This window comes from Primulina eburnea, chromosome 14, assembly GCF_022965805.1.
Source record: "Primulina eburnea isolate SZY01 chromosome 14, ASM2296580v1, whole genome shotgun sequence".
NCBI classification, from domain to species: Eukaryota; Viridiplantae; Streptophyta; class Magnoliopsida; order Lamiales; family Gesneriaceae; genus Primulina; species Primulina eburnea.
The window spans coordinates 6627245-6651892 of record NC_133114.1 but is presented as its reverse complement, the minus strand read 5'-3'; the positions used below and the strand labels follow the sequence as shown (position 1 = coordinate 6651892).

The 24648-nt window shown below is 38.1% G+C and overlaps 2 protein-coding genes across 3 annotated transcripts; one reads left to right on the top strand and one right to left on the bottom strand.

The window, feature by feature from the left end:
* Positions 1–2324: 2324 nt before the first annotated feature.
* LOC140811565 (AT-rich interactive domain-containing protein 6-like) lies at positions 2325–12189 on the top strand. Of its 2 annotated transcripts, XM_073169521.1 has the most exons (12): positions 2325–3246; positions 3324–3363; positions 6711–6763; positions 6947–6992; positions 8073–8162; positions 8500–8625; positions 8809–8860; positions 8953–9025; positions 10097–10163; positions 10255–10305; positions 10914–11006; positions 11728–12189. In XM_073169521.1, the coding sequence occupies exons 1-12, from the start codon at positions 2477–2479 to the stop codon at positions 11830–11832; spliced, it is 1566 nt and encodes a 521-aa protein (XP_073025622.1). In that variant the 5' UTR covers positions 2325–2476; the 3' UTR covers positions 11833–12189. The 2 variants fall into 2 exon arrangements, with proteins under 2 accessions (XP_073025622.1, XP_073025621.1); XM_073169520.1 differs by lacking the exons at positions 10914–11006; positions 11728–12189 and adding an exon at positions 10405–10615 and having other exon boundaries at positions 10255–10358.
* A 9268-nt stretch (positions 12190–21457) lies between these two features.
* Positions 21458–24131, bottom strand: LOC140811614 (3-hydroxy-3-methylglutaryl-coenzyme A reductase-like). Its single transcript, XM_073169610.1, has 4 exons — positions 23945–24131; positions 22746–23862; positions 22311–22657; positions 21458–21960 (listed from the first exon to the last, which is right to left on the bottom strand). The coding sequence occupies exons 2-4, from the start codon at positions 23857–23859 to the stop codon at positions 21724–21726; spliced, it is 1698 nt and encodes a 565-aa protein (XP_073025711.1). The 5' UTR covers positions 23860–23862; positions 23945–24131; the 3' UTR covers positions 21458–21723.
* Positions 24132–24648: the final 517 nt, after the last annotated feature.

Genomic DNA, 24648 nt, shown 5'->3' with positions numbered 1-24648 from the left:
ATCCTCAAGTTTTTCTAGTGCAAAACTTGAGGGGATTTACCTTGTTGAGTGGTGGGCCTAATTCTTTGGGAGAAGAAGGTGAGCTTGTAGATTTGTCCACCAAACAAGAGCTTTGTTATTTAAAACAAAGTTGGAGCCATTTCATCAACTCTAAGGAGTTGATAGGTATATTTCTTAAAACATCCTATGCATGTTTTTAGTTTTTGTAAATGTTGCACAAAAAAATATATGGGGGCCGAAATTTATGCTCAAAATTTTTGTTTTTCGCTTCCGTTGCGTTTCCGGCCTCCGTAACCGGTCCGCTTTCAGTCTTTGCATATGAGACATTAAACAATATGCTGATTGTGAGGTGCTGCCTACAATCTTGAGTGCTAGGAGTTCGGTTTAGGCAGTGGATAAGTCCTAGCTAAATGAGTTTGTACAAAATGTTGTATAAATCAAAGTCTTCTAGTGAATCCTTCCCAAGGGGAAAAAGGGGTGACGTAGGAGTATTTAAATCTCCGAACATCCATAAACAAATTCATGTCTATTTGTTTATTGCATTTACTTATCATTTTTCATAGTTTTAAAGATGCATTGTTGAAGCACTTTTTGTGTTCTTCAAATACCAAAATATTACATACCAAGTGTTTGATAAAATGCTTCAACTAAAATATTTTTTCTCATTCAACTTGTATATATTTTAAATGGTTTACAAAATATTTAATCGGTTTCTACGAAGGATTATTTCGAGTATCTTCCGCTTGGTTTTTAACCAAACTCGATTTAATTCATATGTGTTCAATATTTCAAGAAGTGAACTATTGTAGATCAACGGTGATCCCCGTAACCGATCTCATCATAATGTATAGTATTATGATCATATAATATTTGAGAATTATTGTATTTTGGAATGTAAAATCACGAAATTATATTTTCAATGAAAAAAAATATGTTTTCATTTTTTTTGTTATGTTGTAATTATTCTATTCATTTTTAAATTTCGTTTTCATGTTTATAAATTGTTTATGTTTTTAATATTTTCATATATTTTAAAATTTCAATATATGATGTATGGATTATTATGGTTAGCTAATTTATTACTGCGGAAATTCTTATGATCCTTTAACACTCAAATATATTTACGTGTTTTATACTATTGTTTTGCACATATCCAATTTGTGGTTGTTGATCATGTGATATATAACAGGCTTCTGAATAGAGAGTTAATCAAAGAGTTGTGAAGTTCAAGTTTAAAGTTTGAAATGTAACTGGTTAGCATTTATACGTAATTCTAATTTAGATTTTGGAATATGTTTATACAATGATTTATTTTTTACTCTTTGCTCAGTGGTATATCGATGTAAGGATGACATATATGTTTTTGGTGAATTTATTATTTTATTTCTATAATTATTGAAACTTATACATGTCGAGATCTATATTTAATAGTTGCATGTCTTCTCCTCCTACATGGGTTACTACTCATACCAATCGCAATGACAATGAAATGCGTCAATTAAACATAGCGCGACGACGAGCACAAAGACAATTAATCACACAAGATCAACGACAAGCAAACTAGGCCAACGTCGGTCAAACTACCAAAGACATATATTAGAAGTGCACATGCTACATATTCTAATGAATCCAACTTTGAAATGTCAGATGTTACTACACATTTGAATGATATGTTATATAAAATATGCACTACTTCCTTTTTATCATTCAATATTTTCCATTTTTTTAACATTTATATTATTATTTCTGATTTTTATTTATTTATTCTACTACACACGTATAAGCTCTTATACATTTTTCAGTTCCCACCGACAACAATATGGCTATGACTACCACAACAAATACAATAATGGAAACTTCTTCAAATGAAGGTGGTAGATTTCATTTTCATTGTTTGAAGTTGAACGATTTTAAACATTTCTTTTACATGATATGCAAGCCAATATTTGAAACTAAATCCACATGTAATAATTAAATATTTGACATTCACTTTTAATGCCAGGTATTACCGCAGCTACGGTTGGACAAATGTGTCATATCCCGACATTATCTTATCAAACAATGACATCAAATTTTGAGCAAAGAAATACTAGCACATGTCAACGTCTAATTGTTTTAAATCATCAAGATAATTTACTAAATTCAAATACACCATTGATATAATATGTATCATTTATTTTCTTGAATATATTATGATACAAAATATTTCAGTGTCATAATGTTGTAATATCATGATTGTTTAATATATTATACTCATATATTCGTTGGCCAGTATAAATTAAGTTTGTGGATTTTTTTTAAAAAATAAACTGAGTTCTTTTTCCCTAAATTTCCCAATTTGGCATTTCCTCTAGGACACGGAATTTTTGCCATCGAATGTGTTCTTGCTAGAAAAGATTAGGGTCCAGGAATACTTCAATTAGGTTTTCTTTATTTTTTTAAACTGGGAGGGCTTGATATAAACGGCAGACGAGGGATGGAGGATAACGAAGAAGCTGTTAGGGATGCACATGGAGGTGGGGCAGCCGCTGCTGCTCCTGATAATCTTCAGACATCGATCATTGAAAATGAAGAGTTTCAAGATTCCAAGGATACGGAAATTCAGAACGAATTAGAGGGTGAAAATGGAGAAAGTGATCTGAAAGATGCTCCCCGGGCCGCCGAACATGTGAATGGGAATTCTCAATTGCTGGAAGACGGGGCTGAGGGAAAAGTTCCTTCCACTGTAGATGATAATTCTAAAGATATAAGCGGCGACTCTGTTGTGTTGAACAGGGCATTGCCGGACGTAGAAGCAGAACGCGTAAAGCTGGAAGAAGAATCAACGGATCTGGTTCCGGGTATTTTGTCATCTGCAGAGAACGGATCCAGGGAGGAGGAATTGAGCGATGTTTTTACTCAAAAGAGAAATGTCCAGGAAGAGGAGGGAACGGTATACGGGGTGAAAGAGGAGGAGGTTGCGACCAAGAACGGAAATGAGGAACTAAATGGTGTATTTGCAGATACAAAGGTGCAGCGGAAAATGGAGACAAAGTTGCACGAACCCCAACTTAATGGAACACGCGAAACTGTACTTGGAACCCCTTCTAAACATTTCCTATTGGATGCGGATGATGGAACAGGGAATGAATCGGGAACAGAAGAGGAGCAGTCTGCGTTTATGAAGGAGCTCGAAACTTTCCATAGAGAAAGGTGCTTGGAGTTTAAGCCTCCAAAATTCTACCAAGAACCATTGAATTGCCTCAAGTAAGTCTAATGTAGTCGTTTTGCATCACATGAAGATTTTCAAAATCCAGTTTCTTATTACATTCTATTTGAAACAGGTTGTGGAGAGCCGTGATCAGACTCGGTGGCTATGAACAGGTGTGCCTGGGATTGCTCGTTCTTATTGTTTGTTCTATCATCTTTCACAAGGAATCGACTAAAATGAAGTTATTTCCTCAGCATGTTCCTTGATATATCCTCTGTTCCTTTATTGGTTGGGCACTTAACAACAAAAAGGTTTTAACGCAAGCTTGAACATGCCCCTACATTAATAGCTCATGACATCCTCTTAATTTTTTCTTGTCACTTGTCCAGCAGATTTTGTTTCCTTGATATAATGCTTAAGAATGCTAGTACTTTGTGGGAAAGCCTTAACACCCCTTCAGTCTAGTTAGTGTTGGCTATGAGACGAGCTATAGTTGAACGTCCTAAAAATATTCTAAAAAATAAAATTTCTCATGTATATGTGTGTGTGTATGTGTCTATATATACACACACATATATATACGTTTATATATTTAAAATATTCCACAACTCACACACCCATCAATCATTGATACCAAAACATCAAAAAACTTTAGATTTCATTTTAAAAGCAAAACCCCATACACTCAATTATTTGCTCAATTGTGGAACATGCTGTACGTACTCTCCTAAAAAGCTTCTGTCCAATTTTTAGGTCCTCGTGCATGAACTATATATATGTGTGCACATATTCATGTATATATACGTATATTTAAATTTTAAAACTATATCCACAGAACATAATTGGGGCAGAAGAGAATCTCCTATGACAGCGACATAACCGAGTTTGTCGTCGTCCATGTCTGATTTTTCTTTAGTCGTCATGATCTAAATTTTAATTCGCCACAAAAATATTTTACTAACACTTATATTGATATATCCTATAGTATCCATGATTATAAGTCATAATATCATTGTAACAAATTATTCCTAACTGATACCTCACTGGTACAACTTACATTAACTATAAATATTTTTCTTTGCACTAGCATAAACAATTTCTTAAATCCAAAGCTTAAATAAATTTAAAAAATTAAATGATTCACGTCTAAATATTCTAATTCAAGTTACAAACTACATATCATGATTTTATCATAAACTTCGTTGTGTCTAAATTTATAGACCATAGAAATTTGTGCTTTTAAAATGTACATAATTGAGTCAACTAAATATACTTGAAATTTCAATATGTACGTTTTTTTATGTACTATTACAATTTTTCTTATAATTATCTTTTACCTTAGTATAGTATTAAATTACAACTAAAACTCGTCAACCTTTTGTTAAGTTCATCATGTTGTTACCTAGCCACCAAAAGCTAATTTACCCGAACTTGTTCACATGGTTGAACTTTCTCTTATGCTAAATTATCATCGTTTCCTTGAAATTTTATTTACCAAAAAGAAATCATAATTTCATAATTGCTTGTAAAATCTCAATGTAGAACTGAACACCTACATGAAATCTTGGAGCTTAAGCTAATGCTCAATATACCTTAACTATATTCTTAAAATCTCAACTCAATAGTGAGTTAAAACTTTAATTCACCTTTCACGTTCAACGCAATTACTATCTCATATTCATTATGAGTCCAGATTTTATAAGATCTCTATTGACATATCAAAAATTGATTTCATAACTTTATCTCAAAGTCATGGCTAATTAAAAATATCTTTAAAATTTTTTTACCTATAAATTATAATTTAACTAGAAAATCATATTTTACATTTGAAATAGATTACATGGTGCATTTTAACTTAGACAAAAATGTAACAATTTGACCCTCCTTGCATAATATCAATTATTTTAATTTTTATAAACTTTCACCTCAAAAATCCTAAATAAAATTTACTGTGTTGAGGCATCTTCCTCTGGTAGCCATCTCAAAACCATTAAACCTGAAAAGTCATGGCTAAATAAAATATTTTTAAAATTCTATACTTTTAAATTATAATTTAACTAGATAAATCATACCTTGCAATTGAAATAGATTCATGCGGTCTAGGTGGATTTTTAAATTTTTGGAGCGTTACAGTAGTACTGGGTTAATGCATATTTTAACGCTTTGATGTACTCTACAGTCAAGAATACAAGGTTGGTATATGACCTTGTGTCTCCCATAGGGCTTAGAAGTTATATGGTTAAAGCCACTAGACAAAACAAAACAGACATTTTTTAAAGGCAAACCTTTTTTACTAGTTCATTTGGATCTTGATAAAGCTGGTAAACCAAGCTAAGTCATGAGTTTAACACATATATTGAAAATGTGAGAGTACTTTGTTTGTTCTCGCTGTGTATTTTTAACTATTACCACTCTTGTGGCCCTATCTAGTTTAAACTTATGCAAGGACATTTAGACCTCTTATTTGTTATTTCTCATTGGAATTTGGAATATGGAATAAGAGGAACTGTTTCTCTAAAGACTGATGTTTATATGTACTATATTAAAGAATAATGTTGACCACTTCAACAATTAACTGATATTGTTGAATATTAGTTAAAATTCTGCAAGGATGACCAAACCAATCTTGAGGATTCTCCCTATTTACATTTCTCTGATATTGATGAATCAACCTCTCCATTCCACTTCCTTAACTTATTGATCCTTCTTCCAAGGATGTTTATAGTCTTCATCTCAATGCACATGGCATTGCAAGTCTATTGACAAAGGAATGAATGTATTATGCCTCCGCGATCTTGACCAACACCAAGCCTTTAAAGTTTAAGCATAGATCCCGACCACCACCCACGTCCCTCAACGCATTCACATCGTTGGTCAGTCATAGATCTTTTCTGTCATACACGAGCCCAATCATATAATTGCTTGGTATCTAGGCAACTTAGTTGCTAAATGCTATAAACTTGAACGATGTAGATTATTTTGAGATTCTCTCCTGTTGATTGACCAAATACAGTTCGAGTCATTCTGTCCATTGTCATGAATAAGGAGTGGACCATGTTTCAACTAGATGCAAAGAATGTCTTCTCATTGGTTGACTTGTTAGAAGTGTATATGGATATACAAGAAGCAAACTGGGGATATATTGCTGAAGGTAACAAGATGTTGTACAGACTTAAGAAAGCTACACCTGTTTTGAAATAAAGTCAAGGTGATGATGTGTGCTTGATTTCACGACTACAATTAATGTGTTCTTTTTCATTTTCCCCAATTTGTATGGGGTGCTAATTACTGTAGTTTGATAAGTACATTTATGGTTATACTTAATTGTGTATGGAAAACAATCATATGAAGAATTAGAGGCTTTGATTAAGGGATCTTTAATTTATATCTGTTGATCTATACTACTTTTTGAATGCCATGTTGATCTTTTTACCTTTTAAAATTGTATTTTGGTTTAAAGATTTAATTGATTAGTATGATTGAAACCTGTATAACCTTAATCTCGATTCTCAATTTGTAGGTTACTTCATTGAAGTTGTGGCGTCAAGTAGGAGAATCCTTTAGGCCTCCCAAGTGAGTAAAACTTTATTTATATTCTATGAGTAAATCCGATATGTTTATTGTACTTAGGACCACTTATATGCTTATTAATGCACACTCTCATGGACTGTGTCATAATCTACACATTTCTTCAGTTTCTTAATTTCTTTGAAGTGGACATCTATGTGTCTAAATATTGTTTGCTACTTTAAACAGGACCTGCACCACTGTTTCTTGGACGTTTCGAGGTTTCTATGAGAAGGTTATAATCACAAGTTTCTTTCATGATTTATCATTGTAAAGCAGTTCTTTCATGTATTGGTGGTTTAGAAGCCAATCTTTCTTGTTTTTTTGTCTAGGTATCTTGTTTTTTGGCATTACATGTGTGTCTATGTGACTGTATAATGGTGCAAGCAATGAACCTTGGAATGGTGTAATAAAGTGTCATTTTGTTCTTTTGTTTGTGACGAAAGGAGCATATTCATCATTCATATATTCATGTTTGTCGCTGTTTGAGTTTTCCAAATTACTATGGCTGGATGTGGACAGAAGATTTGAACCTTCATTTTTGTCGTTTTTTTCCTATTCCAAATAACTGATTGAATTCCATGAAGTCAATGCACCATTTTATAATTTCTACTTGTAAGAAAATTCTCTCTTACCTATATATATGAGTGACTATGAAAAAGTGACCTGTATGATAAGTCTTGTCATCACTCTATTTGGGAAAACGAGCTTGACGTGATAGGAAGTGTTTAAAGACTGCTAAACACTAGTTGGGTGGTTACTAGGGATGTTTAGTATTATTTGTTAACATTTCCAGCAGCTTGAGCTATAAGACAAGGTAATAATTGGATACTGTAAAAGTCTAGGTAGTAGGTCATTACTGTCTTGTTTTGTTCGACCTTTTCTCCTGGATCAGGAATGCCATGTCATGTTCCTCCTCACGCTGCTTCTGGGAAAAATTTTGTTCATTAGAGTTATTTTTCTCTTCTTACAATGATAAGGAAATGGACTTGGAGTATTTTACGGCTGTTCTGCTGTCACATTTGGGATCGAATTACTGACATTTTAACAACTTGCTAAGCATGAAGTTGGCAATGTTTGACATGCCATGAAAAAGTCTCCTTGCTGTTTTCTTTTTACATTTCAATGCATACCATTTATTTCGTTTTTTCTTTAATCTTTGATTGTTTGGTGGTACAGTTAGCTTTTACTTGTTGATCTGTCTACATTATGGACATTCGTACACGACAGTCCGATGTCTATTGTGGGTTATACATGGTCATAGAAAATCTTTTTTTTTTCTTGCGCGTTCTAGAGCTGATGATTTGTCTTGCAGGCGCTGTTGGAGTATGAAAAGTACAAAATGCGTAACGGTGTGCTACCATTCACTGACGCCACTTTACCGGATCCTGTTTCTGGGAATCAGGTGATTCCTTATTTTTTCCCTTTTTGATTTCTGCTAAGTGTGATAGTACTCCTATTCATATGTTGTACTTGTGAGCTACTTTATCGGATCCTGTTTCTGGGAATCTGGTGATTCCTTTTTTTGACTTTTGCTAATTGTGATAGTAGTTCAGACTCCTTTTCATATGTTGTACTTGTGATGCAAGTTGAATTCCAGGCTATAACATCTCTTTTCAAAGCAATATTTAACAAGTTTTGTAATATTCCTGGATTGCAATATTTTGAATGTTGAACAGTTTCTGATGACAAGAAACTGTATATGTTATAAAATTTGGTGATCCAATTTCCAATACTTGCAGGTGGATCCTAACCATGCTCCAGGATCAGGTGGTAGGGCAAGAAGGGATGCTGCTGCTCGTGCCATGCAGGGATGGCATTCCCAGCGCCTTCTCGGCAATGGTGAGGTTGGAGATCCAATCATTAAGGTATAACTCACAATTAATTTCATTTTTGCATGTCCTCTCCGTCTGTGCTTGGTCTCTTAAACCATTAAGATCGTATTACTTAACCATAATTGAGATTTCCGTTAATAAAATTCTGTTTCCTATCAAAAAAAAAAAAAATAATTGAGATTTCCGTCTTTTGTTTCTTGAATATTGTTTTGACAGGATAAGAACCCAATTACATCGTTGAAGCGTGAAAAACACTTGAGAAATATTGGTAAGTCTTGCTACCGTAACTGGATTGGTCCTTTTATAACTTTATTTTCCATATTTTGGATTTTACATCATTGGTGTTTGTTATTGCCCAAGGTTTTCTGAAGCGTAAGGGATCATCTCCTGTTGAGCAAGCTGTCAAAGTTGCACGTTTGGCATCAAAACAACAGTTAAGATCTTGTAATTTGAAGCCTTATGAGGTTCTGGACATAACCTTTGACATCTTATTTCTTTCTGGCGACAATTGCCTTCCCAATGTTAAAGATTTCTATTTTGCTTCAGGATGATGTAGAACTTTATAAAATCCTTTTCATCCTGCATTCAGCTCTACTTTTGTCAGTGGGGATTGTTCGTCATTGTTTTCTTTTTCGTTTTGGAAGAATACTCATGTTCTTATCCCGAGGGGTTGTGGTTAGGAATTTTTTGATAAAGTACCACCAAACTTTAGTATAAAGAAGTTAAAATCTTCAATTTACTTCACTCATGTAATGTCTCCACCTGTGTCACCCCTCTATTTACCTCTACCACCCAGCTACTAGACCCTATCTCCCTCCACTGTCAACTACTTCAAAGTTTGCCCCTAGAACTGATGCTACCTTTCATCATTTGTACCACATACCAATAAACAAAAGCCCCTTCCCCTAGATTTCACCACCCACTCATATCCTTTGCAACTGCTAAAGCAGTCATATCCCCTCCCCAACCTTGTCGTGTATTGTTTCCATTTGTAATAACCAATGGTTGCGACAGTAATAGTCATTCCAATGAACAAAGATCAGTCTCTCCAAATATATAAGATATTGTGAACTCCCAATTTAACTAAATCCTTGTTTCCCTTCCCCTCAATTATTCCCCTACTTGGTAAGAAGCTTGTTTTGGGTGCATTGAATGGCGACGTCTGGAAATATGATGAGAAATTGAAGATGGTATTGACAAAAAATTACTGGCGTTTCTACTCCAATCTTTTATCTTCTAGAAACTAACTATAAGGTTGTTAGATGTATCATAATTCATAATCATACATAGACAATTGGTTTCTGGATTCTTCATTATGTATTATCCTCTCTCTCTGTGTCAAAGTAGGTCTTTACTAACATTGAAATGAGAACTAAAAGAAATATGGTTACCTCATCTTTGGACACGTCACACATGCCCTGTCCGACTGAGTTGCTGGTTTTGAATGTACTTGTTCTGCATGCCTTCTTTTCTGTCCACTTACGAAATTCAGTGTTATGGACAGACAGGAGATGATGGTTGTGGATGTTGGTGTCCCGGCTGATTGGGTGAAGGTCAACGTGCAAAGAACTGTGCGTTTTTCTTACCATTCCTTTTATATTTAATGGTGTATGTTTGCTATTTCATAGAGATTTTACACGTTAAAGTAACTATTTTCTGCAGAAAGATTGTTTTGAAGTCTATGCTTTAGTTCCCGGGTTTTTGCGTGAGGAGGCAAGTAACAGGCTTATGTACATTTCTTATTCTTTTGGGTGTCATCGGTCATTGTTAGGGGTGTTCATCATCGGTCGGTTCGGTTCTGTTTTATGCAAGTTATTTCGGTTTTCGTTTTACAAAATATATATTCCAATATCCAAATCATTTTCCGATTATTTCGGTTCGGTTTATGCTGTTTCGGAAATTATTTAAATTTATATTTAAACATTTTTTTAATATAATATGTTATCTTTTTAGTAAATCTTCTTTAAATATTACTTTAAATGAATTATATAAAATACCAAAGAACTAAAATTTAAAGTAATATTCTTAATTCACTTAAATATCATTTCATAAAAGATATAATCTAAATAAAAATAAAAATAAAATTATTAATCAAATTAAATTTTGGTTTTTTTTTTCTGCATTTCGGTTTTGACATATATGATCTGAAATTGAACCATAAAAACTTTAGTTTTAACATTTATATCCGAATTAAAAACTTCAGTTTTCGGTTCGGTTGTTTGCTTTTTCGATTTGGATCACTGTTTTTTCGGTTTAAAACCAAATTTTGAATGTCTTTATATGATCTAACTTGTTATTTCTGCCTCGTTCTTCTATGGCAGGTGCGTGTACAGTCGGATCCTGCAGGCCGTTTGGTGATATCTGGGCAACCAGAAGAGCAGGATAATCCATGGGGTGTCACTCCATTTAAAAAGGTTATGATATGTCATTCAAGGTTTATATTACTAAATCTATTTTGGTGTGAATGTGAGGACGACTGAGGAAAGTGGAATATTTGTCTTGTATCCATTTTTTTTAAAAAAAATAAGCGTGGGATTTATTTATTTTGATCTCTAAGCTCATCGATCTAAGTGACTGTCATACATTTTGGTTGTGGACGACCAGGTGGTCTTAGTACATAACATGGTTTGGTATCTGCTTGTCCTGTACATGATTTTAAGCTTGGGCCAGCGGTATTGAATTTACTCCTCAGTCAATACGTTTTAGATATTGAATTAACCTGTCCACATTTTCGCCTAAATTTAGCCAATCAAATTTAATTTAACTATCATCTGACCAAAATAATCGAACTAATTGAATCGAACATATAATTTGAAAATAGTACCTTTTGACTTGGCAAATTTTTTCTTAGAAAAGCATGGACACTGTACTGAATTAATTGTATTATGCAACGGATCAATTATTGAACAGTATCAAATTACTGAACTAATTATATTCCATCAGTTAGCTCAGGTAGATTGATATTTTACTCACCTCTAGCAACTAACCAGATCCAAGACCTTTGTATGTTCTTCCAATTTATCATTGTCTTGTTTTTTCATGGAAAATATACGAGTGGGTTTAATTTGTTTACATTGTTCATAACTTGTTTAATTTGTATTTGAATGAGGTTTCTTTTCCTCTTTGTGTTCCCAGGTAGTCACCTTGCCGTCTAGAATCGATCCTCATCTGACATCCGCTGTGGTGACCTTGCATGGGCAGCTATTTGTGCGAGTACCGTTCGAGCAATCAGATGTTTAGGAAACGATATAGTTGTCGTTAGAAGGATATATAGTTTTATTTCAAATTTAAAAATTTGCTAGGGATATGTTATTTTCCCAGTGGTGACTGACTGATGAGTGACTGCCTTTAGGTTTCAACATATATCGTTGAATCCCGTTGTTTACTTTTATTTTCTTTTGGTAGAATCACTTAAAGCTTGGGTCTTTGAGGCTTTTAGGACACTCCTCCACCGGCTCTACTCTTGTTCTTGAAACTGGAAAGATTTCTGTTAGGCGTCGTTGTTTTCCCCTTGTATCAAATGTTTCCCCCTTCTTGCGAAATTTGATGTAATTTCAGGATGTTGGTTATATTTGGACAACAATTTTAATGTGGTTATCACAAGAATAGGCTCTATGTGGGGACCCGGGCTCTAACTCTTTCTTTGGGATTTAAATGGATCATTAATATAAAAAGTGGGTCAAATTTTCGCTTTTACATTAACTCAAATGAAAGCTAACACAAGAAGATTCTATGCTATTCAACAACATAATATACAACCATAAGATACAAATATGTCTGGTTCCAAACCATATTCGACAACTAGTAATTAAATACAGTACATGTCAAGAGTACAACTACTAGTTCTTCTGCTATGCCCGAGATCCCCACGCTATGTCCATCTCTCATCCTCTGCGTGACCCAGATCCTGCCCCACCTGTTGTTATGCACACATATAGACATAACAACAGCCGGAAACTCCGGTGAGAACAAATCCCAGTATAAACATGTATACATGCATATAATCAATTAGACATGAAACATACTATCATGAATGACATCATATGCACATGCAATGCAATGCGAATCAAACCACGTCTGGACTCGACTCGACTAGACCTCTAGGGATCCCGGTGTGAATAAGACGTCAATGGCTGTCACCTACCCTCCCACTCGGGGTGACTGTACGTCTTATTCCTAGACTTCGGTCTGAGCTATATCAACGACTACAATAGGAGTCAGGGCTGCTCCTAAGCTGAGATACACCGAACATCTAGATAGTTGACAATGGCTGTCAACGACTCTCCTATCTTAAATGCAATGACTATCAACCTGTAACAAAGCATGCTCATATTCATATCTGAATATTACAATAATCTTACATGCTTGAATACAATTCTATAATCAAAGCATAATCATGTAACAAGATTTGAATATAATTCTATAAACAAGTCATAAACATGTTACCATATATACAACAATACTAGTATGTGATTTTGGTTGGGAAACTCAAATAATATCTTATTTGAGTTGTGGCTTCCCAAACAAACATTGCTTATACCTTTCTTGTACAATCCGTGTCGGAGTCGAAGTCTCGAAAGCGAATATGTCAATATCAAATCTGAAATGGAAATGTTGATACATAATCTATCAATCTCTAATCTCAATCAACACATATCCCATTCAATACTTGACCTCGGTATAATTTAACGGCATAACGACGCAATTTCTCGATACCGATCAATCTATATCTCAACCTATATCCACAATTCATAAATCTCAACTCATAATTATCATCCCAAATATGTAATTGTACTAAAATCTGCATATTTAGCTCTAAACATGCTATAAAAATCATAACAATTACATACAACATCCGTTCTTCGATCCGATTGCGTTTCTACAATGGCTATATTCTTAAGAACATCTAATAGCAATCACATCTTAATTTCTTCAACACATAAAATCTGAATCATGTTGGAATTCAAAGATACTTACATCCTCTTGTAGCTTGGAGTGAGAGGAGCTCAAAACCGCAATCGTATTTAAATTTGGACTGTATGAATCTCACAAACTCACAATTCTAAGTGATGGAGAAAACTTGAAGCCTCTCCCTGAATTCTTTTCGGTTATCAGCTAAGTGAGGGGAGGAAATGAAATTACAGTATATATATCTTGCATGTCTAAGTACACATGGCTTGTTCTTTGAAGTACACGTCTCGCGCATATGCGCGGCATTACTCGCGCATGTGCGCGAGACCTACGGTCTCAACCATTCAACACCTCGCGCATATGCGCCACTCGCATATGCGCCATTCTTTTCGCGCATATGCGCCCAAGCTTCTGGACGAACCGCGCATATGCGCGACTAAACTCGCGCATGTGCGCCACAGCTGCTGGAGGTGTCGCGCATATGCGCCACTTCATTCCGCGCATATGCGCCAAGGCCTCTGGACATGTCGCGCATGTGCGCCACTTTCTTCGCGCATATGCGCCGATGCTACTGTAATTCTCATGCATATGCGCGCATTTCTTCGCGCATATGCACCATAGCTTCGGCCCTTTTACATTTATTCTTAACCTTTCACATCCTTTCTCATGTATTTCCTACTCTCATTTTCCTGAGTGTTTCTCATGCAATGTCATGCACTCTCACATCTTCGAATATCGCATAAATGAAGACTAATAAATCTTGAGTCCTTACATTTCTCCCCCTCTAAGAAATGATTTCGCCCTCGAATCCATCATTCTATCAATGTAAGCATCAAAAGTAATAACATCAAGTTAGATCAATACTTACATCATTGAAATAACTCGGGGTGTTTCTGTCGCATGTCGGCTTCTGTCTCCCATGTCGCTTCTTCAGCGCCGTGACGATTCCATTGGACTTTCACTAGAGGAATAGTCTTCGTTCTGAGCTTCTTTTCCTTCCGATCAAGAATTTGTATCGGTTGTTCAACATAGCTCAAGGTCTGATCAAGCTCAGCTTCGTCAGGATGAATGACATGAGAAACATCAGGCATGTATTTCCGCAACATTGATACATGAAAGACGTCATGTATACCAGACAGAGAAGGAGGAAGAGCCAGTCGATATGCTCGATCGCCAATCTTCTCTAGGATCTCGTAAGGACCAACGTATCTAGGAGACAACTTTCCACGCTTGCCAAATCTGACAACGCCTCTGAATGGGGAAATCTTTAAAAATACCTTGTCTCCTTGTTCAAATACTAACGGTCTACGTCTGATGTTGGCGTATTTCGATTGCCTATCTTGTGCCGTCTTCATCCTCTTCTGAATGACTTTCACCTTCTCGGTCATGTTACGAATCATATCTGGTCCAAGTTCTGGTACCTCGGAAATGTCATCCCAGTATAGCGGAGATCTGCACTTCTTACCATATAACGCTTCAAACGGTGCCATCTCAATGCTCGTCTGGTAGCTATTATTGTAAGAGAATTCACAAAGAGGTAAGGAATCTTGCCAACTAGTGCCAAAATCTAGCACTACTGCTCTCAACATATCCTCTAGAGTCTGGATAGTCCGCTCTGACTGTCCGTCTGTCTGAGGATGGTAAGCAGTACTCAGGTGTAATGTCGTCCCTAAGGCCTGCTGTAAACTGTGCCAGAAGTGTGAAGTGAATCGGGGATCACGATCTGATACGATAGACTTCGGCACACCATGCAATCTGACTACCTCTCGAACATATATCTCCGCCATCTGATCATGCCGATACGTCATTCTATACGGGATGAAACAAGCTGATTTTGTTAATCTGTCGATAACTACCCAAATCGCATCACAGCCTCGGGAAGATCGGGGTAACTTCGTCACGAAATCCATGGAAATGTGATCCCATTTCCATTCAGGAATAGACAAACTCTGAAGTAACCCTCCAGGCTTCTTTCTCTCGGCCTTCACCTGTTGGCAATTTAAGCATTTAGACACATACTCTGCGAGGTCTGACTTCATCTGTTTCCACCAGAACTGTGTCTTCAGATCATTGTACATCTTCCTGCCACCAGGATGGATGCTGAACCGACTACAGTGTGCTTCAGACATAATCTGATGCTTCAAATCTGAAACATCTGGCACCACAAGGCGGTTATTGACGTACAAAACATGATCACGTACCTGATATTCTGACAAATGCCCTGCTCTGACCATCTGAATCGATCTTTGCACATTCTGATCGGTTCGTTGAGCTTCTTTAATCCTCATGATCAAGTTCGGCTCAACTTGAATAGCAGCAAGTCGTAGTGGCCTCCTATCTGTATCAAATTCTAGTCCAGAGAAACAGCAATTTTCAACGAGTTTTGTAACACCTATCGTCGATAAGGATAGGGAACAAACCTTTCGACTCAAGGCGTCCGCTGCTGCATTTGACTTCCCTGGATAATATTTGATTTCGCAATCAAAGTCTTTTAACAGATCAAGCCATCTACGCTGCCTCATGTTCAATTCCGACTGAGAGAACAAGTACTTTAGGCTTTTATGGTCTGAATAGATCTCGAATTTCTCGCCATAAAGATAATGACGCCAGATCTTGAGTGCAAATACAATAGCCGCCAGTTCAAGATCATGAATGGGGTATCGAGTCTCGTGAGTCTTCAACTGTCTTGAGGCATAAGCGACCACATGACCTCGCTGCATAAGAATACATCCCAAACCTCTGTGAGAGGCATCACAATATACAACAAAATCACCCGTACCTGAAGGAATCATCAAGACAGGTGCACTGGTCAGCCTCTTCTTCAACTCTAGAAAACTAGACTCACACTCCTCAGACCATAGGAATGGCGCATTCTTCTGTGTCAATTGTGTGATGGGCTTGGCAATACGGGAGAAATCTTGGATGAATCGTCTATAGTATCCTGCCAGACCCATGAAACTGCGTATCTCTGGCACGGAAGTCGGTCTCGGCCAATTGATCACAGCTTCCACTTTACTCGGATCTACCGAAATACCATATCCAGATATGATATGTCCCAAAAAGACAACTCGATTCAACCAAAACTCACACTTTGACAATTTGGCATACAATCTCTCATTTCTCAGTGTCTGCAACACAATTCTGAGATGTTCTGCATGCTCATTCCTATTCTTAGAATACACCAGAATATCATCGATAAAGACAATAACAAAATCATCCAAATACCTCTGAAAGATTTGATTCATCAAGCCCATAAATACCGCCGGAGCATTTGTTAACCCAAAAGAGCATGACAATAAATTCGTAATGCCCATACCTGGTTCGAAATGCTGTCTTCGGTATGTCTATATCTCGAACTCGATGCTGATGATATCCGGATCGCAAATCAATCTTAGAATAAACAGAGGATCCCTGCAACTGATCAAATAAATCATCAATTCTAGGCAAAGGATACTTATTCTTTATCGTTGCCTTATTCAGTTGCCGGTAATCGATACACAACCGCATCGATCCATATTTCTTTCGCACAAATAGCACCGGAGCGCCCCAAGAAGATACACTAGGTCTGATATATCCCTTGGCTAGAAGATCTTCCAACTGTGCCTTTAATTCTTTCAACTCTATCGGTGCCATCCTATACGGAGCTCTCGAAATAGGAGTGGTACCTGGAATCAAATCAATGCTAAAATCTACCTCTCGCACCGGAGGTAATCCTGGGATCTCATCTGGAAAGATATCTGCAAATTCTCGTACTACTTGGCAAATCTGCCAATGTCGGGCTAGATTTCTGTACATCTACAGCATACACAAGGAACCCATCTGCTCCTTTCTGTAACAACTTATTCATAGACAAAGCCGAAATCAAGGGAATCCGAGATCTGGAACCCTTTCCGTAGAATTTCCACTCCTCTGCCATTTCTGGTCTGAATCCGACAATCTTGTGGAAACAATCCACGGTGGCTCTGTACTTTGTTAACATGTCAATTCCAACAATACAATCAAAATCATCTAACCCGAGTACTATGCAATCTAGATCAATTTCATGACCCTCAAACCGTAAGATGCAATGTCTAACCGTAGTCACCGATATCAATCCACTTCCTAACGGAGAAGTAATAGACACGACATCTAGTAACGACTCAACAGACAGAGAATGCAATAATGCAAATCGTTCTGATATGAATGTATGCGATGCACCCGTATCTATCAATATATAAGCAGGATAACCGCAAAGGGAACAGTTACCTGCAATGACATCATCTGGGGCATCTTGTGCTTGCTCCTTTGTCAACGCAAACACCTGAGCCTGTTGTCTCTGAGGCTGACTCCCTGGCTGGCCACCTCTGGCTCGAGGCTGGTTCTGTGCTGGTGGCGGCTGAAAGGAATGGACCGATGAAGCTTGCCTCTCAGGCTGAGTCACAGAGGTAGACGATCCTGCAGCCTGGAATCTCGATGCACCACTTCTCTGAGGACAGACCTTGGCATAATGCCCCGATTGCTTGCATATGTTACACCTGCCCACTACACCTTGAAACTGTTCTGTGGCATGCTTACCTCCACAAGTACTGCAATATCCACTTGCCACCTCTAGACTCTGGCCAAAACCTCTCTGTCTTGACCCGCTGGAGCTCGAAGAACTGCTCCTTGCCCTCTTAAACTGTTTGCCCTTTGCTTTCAACTGATCATTGCGTCCACTACTGCTACCACCACTTTCGAATCGAGGAGGAGGTTGTACTGGAGGTAGTGGCGGTCTTGGACTCGGAGCAACATACGGAACACTCCGTTGTCTCAGCAACCCTGCTTCAGCTCCTTTGGCACGATTCAATGCATCCGAGAAGTTGTTGGGTCTCCCCGTATTTACCAACGTAAAGATATCTGGATTCAGGCCATTTATAAACTGATCTGCCATGGCCTCATCATTACCTGAAACGTGAGGTGCAAAGCGAAGCAAAGAAGAAAATTTAGCAACGTACTCTTCAATGTTTAATTGCCCTTGCCTCAGGTTTGCAAATTCAGCGCCTTTATCTTTACGGTAGGATACAGGAAAGAATCGCTGATAAAACTCCGTCTTGAATGCTTTCCATGTAACCTCGGTGCCACGCTGTTCTAGTGCTCTCCTTATATTCACCCACCAATACTTAGCCACATCTTGCAGTTGATGGCCAATGAGTTTCACTCGTTTCTCGTCACTATATTCCAGAGACTCGAATAACATCTCGATATCCTCCAACCAACTTTCACATTCAATTGCATTTTCTGTACCCTTTAAGGTCGGTGGTCGAAAAGACTGGAATCGCTTTAATAGAGTCTCCATAGGCGTAGCAGTGACATCCATCGTATCACCAGATGTGCTACCCTGTTCTGGTGCTGGTGGTCGTAAAGGAACGGCTGCTCTTCTAGGAGGCATGAATCTGATATTCAAATAATTTAGTATACAATCTATACTAACTGTCTCAGCCCTCCTCGGATCATTTACCTCTGATCCAGAATCGGTTCTGATTCAGTCTTAACCAATACATGCTGCAATCAAATCAGATAACACAACACGTAATAGGGAAAGCAATAAATCATGACATGCTAGCATGATATAAGCAAGGAAAATGACTCGATCTACCCCGCTCATTCTATTCTATCTCAGTCTACAGAACCTATGGCTCTGATACCACCTGTTGTGGGGACCCGGGCTCTAACTCTTTCTTTGGGATTTAAATGGATCATTAATATAAAAAGTGGGTCAAATTTTCGCTTTTACATTAATTCAAATGAAAGCTAACACAAGAAGATTCTATGCTATTCAACAACATAATATACAACCATAAGATACAAATATGTCTGGTTCCAAACCATATTCGACAACTAGTAATTAAATACAGTACATGCCAAGAGTACAACTACTAGTTCTTCTGCTATGCCCGAGATCACCACGCTATGTCCATCTCTCATCCTCTGCGTGACCCAGATCCTGCCCCACCTGTTGTTATGCACACATACAGACATAACAACAGCCGGAAACTCCGGTGAGAACAAATTCCAGTATAAACATGTATACATGCATATAATCAATTAGACATGAAACATACTATCATGAATGACATCATATGCACATGCAATGCAATGCGAATCAAACCACGTCTGGACTCGACTCGACTAGACCTCTAGGGATCCCGGTGTGAATAAGACGTCAATGGCTGTCACCTACCCTCCCACTCGGGGTGACTGTACGTCTTATTCCTAGACTTCGGTCTGAGCTGTATCAACGACTACAATAGGAGTCAGGGCTGCTCCTAAGCTGAGATACACCGAACATCTAGATAGTTGACAATGGCTGTCAACGACTCTCCTATCTTAAATGCAATGACTATCAACCGTTAACAAAGCATGCTCATATTCATATCTGAATATTACAATAATCTTACATGCTTGAATACAATTCTATAATCAAAGCATAATCATGTAACAAGATTTGAATATAATTCTATAAACAAGTCATAAACATGTTACCATATATACAACAATACTAGTATGTGATTTTGGTTGGGAAACTCAAATAATATCTTATTTGAGTTGTGGCTTCCCAAACAAACATTGCTTATACCTTTCTTGTACAATCCGTGTCGGAGTCGAAGTCTCGAAAGCGAATATGTCAATATCAAATCTGAAATGGAAATGTTGATACATAATCTATCAATCTCTAATCTCAATCAACACATATCCCATTCAATACTTGACCTCGGTATAATTTAACGGCATAACGACGCAATTTCTCGATACCGATCAATCTATATCTCAACCTATATCCACAATTCATAAATCTCAACTCATAATTATCATCCCAAATATGTAATTGTACTCAAAATCTGCATATTTAGCTCTAAACATGCTATAAAAATCATAACAATTACATACAACATCCGTTCTTCGATCCGATTGCGTTTCTACAATGGCTATATTCTTAAGAACATCTAATAGCAATCACATCTTAATTTCTTCAACACATAAAATCTGAATCATGTTGGAATTCAAAGATACTTACATCCTCTTGTAGCTTGGAGTGAGAGGAGCTCAAAACCGCAATCGTATTTAAATTTGGATGTATGAATCTCACAAACTCACAATTCTAAGTGATGGAGAAAACTTGAAGCCTCTCCCTGAATTCTTTTCGGTTATCAGCTAAGTGAGGGGAGGAAATGAAATTACAGTATATATATCTTGCATGTCTAAGTACACATGGCTTGTTCTTTGAAGTACACGTCTCGCGCATATGCGCGGCATTACTTGCGCATGTGCGCGAGACCTACGGTCTCAACCATTCAACACCTCGCGCATATGCGCCATTCTTTTCGCGCATATGCGCCCAAGCTTCTGGACGAACCGCGCATATGCGCGACTAAACTCGCGCATGTGCGCCACAGCTGCTGGAGGTGTCGCGCATATGCGCCACTTCATTCCGCGCATATGCGCCAAGGCCTCTGGACATGTCGCGCATGTGCGCCACTTTCTTCGCGCATATGCGCCGATGCTACTGTAATTCTCATGCATATGCGCGCATTTCTTCGCGCATATGCACCATAGCTTCGGCCCTTTTACATTTATTCTTAACCTTTCACATCTTTTCTCATGTATTTCCTACTCTCATTTTCTTGAGTGTTTCTCATGCAATGTCATGCACTCTCACATCTTCGAATATCGCATAAATGAAGACTAATAAATCTTGAGCCTTACACTCTACATTGTATTGATTTGTATAACTAGCATTTATTAGTTGGCTTCAATTTGGAAATATGAGTTAAATTACAATGCTTGTTTCCGTTTTGAGAAATATTAAAAGAGTGATATGACGTAAGAATAATCGAAAGAGAAACTACACATCGTATTAATGCTACAGAATTCTCGTAAGCGTGGGAAAAACTACAAATAATGGGGTAAATTCTGTTTATTAAAATGGAAAACAATCAAATAGCAATCTTTTGGAATTCTCTGTAAAATTGAAAATACTGGATACAGTGGACAGATAGAAACGATGATACTGATAGCCAGTAGAAATAGAAAAGCAGATGAAGCTTTGTTTTGCTAGGACTGACTAGTATTTCCCTGTATATACAAAATTTCAACCTTGGGCTTCTTGCAAGTATAACAAAATGCGAAAAAACGAAAAGGAGAGTAAAAATCCCGGTATGGGTTTAACGTCATTATTGTTTGAATTCATATGCGAGCCAGAAGTTACATCTTGGACACATCTTTACTTGATCTGTTGTATTTCATATGGCTCTTGACTAGTTGGCCGGCAGCGATAGCCGACATGAGAGACAGCTCGCCCGCAAGAACTGCACCAACAACAATGGTAGCTAGCAACCTGGAGTTTGATCCTGGTGCCTCCTTACTGGCTCCCTTTACTCCAAGAAGGTTCAGGCAGGCTGACTGAGACCCCAATTGAGTCCCACCTCCGACTGTGCCAACCTATATAGGAACATGGCAAAGATATTAATGCAAGAACAATGGTCCTCAATCAAACATAATATTTGGTTATGATGCCACTGGGAAATAGTGATGGAAGCCAGTTGTTTGGACTCTATTCAGATTTGATATCTTAATATTGATGCCGAGAAATATGATGGAGGAATATCAACAGACTAGTATATGTGATCCATATTTTATGGGCAAGATTTCTATAGAGGGGACCACTGTGGGTCCTATATATGAAATTATGAACGTCTGACATTCTGTAGGCCCTCCTATAATCGCTAGGTTTGGACAAATCTCTAGTCAACAACAATATCCAACATGAAATGGAAAGAAGTGATGCCTACCTCAATAGAAGGCATGGTAACAGATATATGAAGGTCCCTTCCATCATTGACTGCTTCCATCATGGTGATGCAGTGAGAACTCTCGATATTTTGGGCAGGATCTTGGCCCGTGGCGATGTAGATAGCGGACACAATATTGCTGGCATGAGCGTTGAAGCCACCCAGAGCTCCAGCAATGGCAGAACCAGCGAGGTTCTTTAGCATATTGAGCTCCACCAAGGAAGCAACGTCGGTCTTGAGAACCTTCTTCACTACCTCTTCCTTGATAATAGCTTCACAAACAACTGACTTGCCCCGGCCTTCGATCCAATTGACTGCAGCCGGTTTCTTGTCGGAACAGTAATTTCCTGTTCGGTTAAGGTAAATATGATGAGTTAGTTCGCGGTGGTTAGTAAAGAAAAATAAAGATGATTCTTTTGAAGAGAGAAAAATTACCAGAGATGCCAATAACATCCATGTCTGGGAAGTCGTTTCTGAGGAAGTCCATGACGTTCTGCACTCCCTTGGAGACCATGTTCATCCCCATGGCATCCCCAGTGCTGCAAGAGAACCTGATGTACAGATTCTTGCCAGCAATTGCACACTTGATGCTCTGAAGCCTAGCAAATCGGCTGGAACTATTGAAAACAAGGGACAAGTCCTCGAAATTGTTGGAATCCTCGAGGAAGAACTTCAACTCAGTAGCCCGTTTGGCGGTGCCGAATCTAACGACAGGAGCCCTGGTCATTGCATCCCTCAAAAGTACAGCGGTGGCACCACCAGAGGCATGGATGGCCTTGCATCCCCTATTGGTGCTGGCCACCAGGCAACCCTCCGTTGTGGCCATTGGAACCGAGTACTCTCTTCCGTCCAACAAAAGCGGCCCTGCGATGCCAACGGGAATCTGCACGTAACCCACAGGCATTTCGCAGCACTGGCCAAGTATGGCATCGTAATCAAAGCCCTCGAGAGGCAGCCCCACGAGGGATTTGCCAGTTGTGCGCTGCAGGGCTTCTCGGCGGATGGCAGCGGCTCGGCGGCAATCGCCCAGCTTGGATTCCAGAGAGTACGATGGGGTCTTGCCCTCTACCACAGATTTTATGATCTCCTCGTCCTCCACAGGCGTACAAGGAGACAACTGCGGATCGCTAATCTTGCAATGATCGGCCACCCCACAAGGAGCAGCACGAGAATCATCCTTAAGCACCCTGAGATCAAAATCGTCCTCATCCAAAATGTCGTCGTGGGAAGCGCGAGGAATGAGAAGGGACTGCACAAAGCCGATGCCGAAGAACCCGAGTAGATAAATGAAGGAGGCTATGAACGTGACAATGGCCGCGATCTCGGAGAGGGTTACCACATGGAGCGGCGTGGAGTTTCTGATCTTCTCTCTCCACCTCAGAAGCAGATAATAAACGACGGAGAAAAAGAGACCGAAGAAGACAATGTTGGTCAGATACATAGGAAGCGGAAGAGCATCGGTGGCCTTCACCGCCTCCGAATCTTTATCATTTCTATGAATCTGTGGCTGCTGAAGGCCACCCTTGATCATCCTCCGACGAGCCTCCATTTCCTTCAAAAAGAAAACCAAATCACAACCGAAATTCCACCTCAAAATGTAAACGTATGCAAGAAAAATGGGATAAAGCTTCCACCTTTTCACCCTTTCTCGGCAAATGGAGAAAAGGGTAAAGGATTGAGAGATGGACGAAGGCGGAGGAGGTGGTGATTTGCAGCGGTGGTGCTGAAGAATGAATTTATAGGGGTGGAAATGGAGGTGGGGAGGCGTGCGCGTCGCATTTGTGTTTGTACCTACCCTATGAGAGTAAATTCCGCTTTCTGGCCCTGCCACTCCACATCCACCACACCAGTCAAAAAACACACCTGATTTTATTAATATTAATATAAATAATAATATTGGTGACAGGCCTACATTGCTTAAAAAAGTAATTTTTTTTATATATATAAATAAATTCGAATAAATATTTTATTTTTGTTTCATTCAATAATTTGACTATTTGAGTGGGTATCTTTGAAGTTTTTTAAAAGAATAAAAATTGGTGACATTAATGGATGGATTCTTTACTTTGTTTTTGAACTGGATGTGGGGGACAAAAATTTATGTGAGACAGTCTTGCGAGTCGTATTTGTGAGACAGATCTCTTATTTGGGTCATTTATAAAAAATATTATTTTTTATGCTAAGAGTATTATTTTTTATTGTGAATATGAGTAGGGTTGACCCGTCTCATAAATTATGATCCGTGAGACAGTCTCAATGAGACCCACTTGCTTACTGGGCTACCATTGTTGAAAAATAAATCTCTCCTTTATCTTCTTAAAGATAGGTTTTTTTTGGT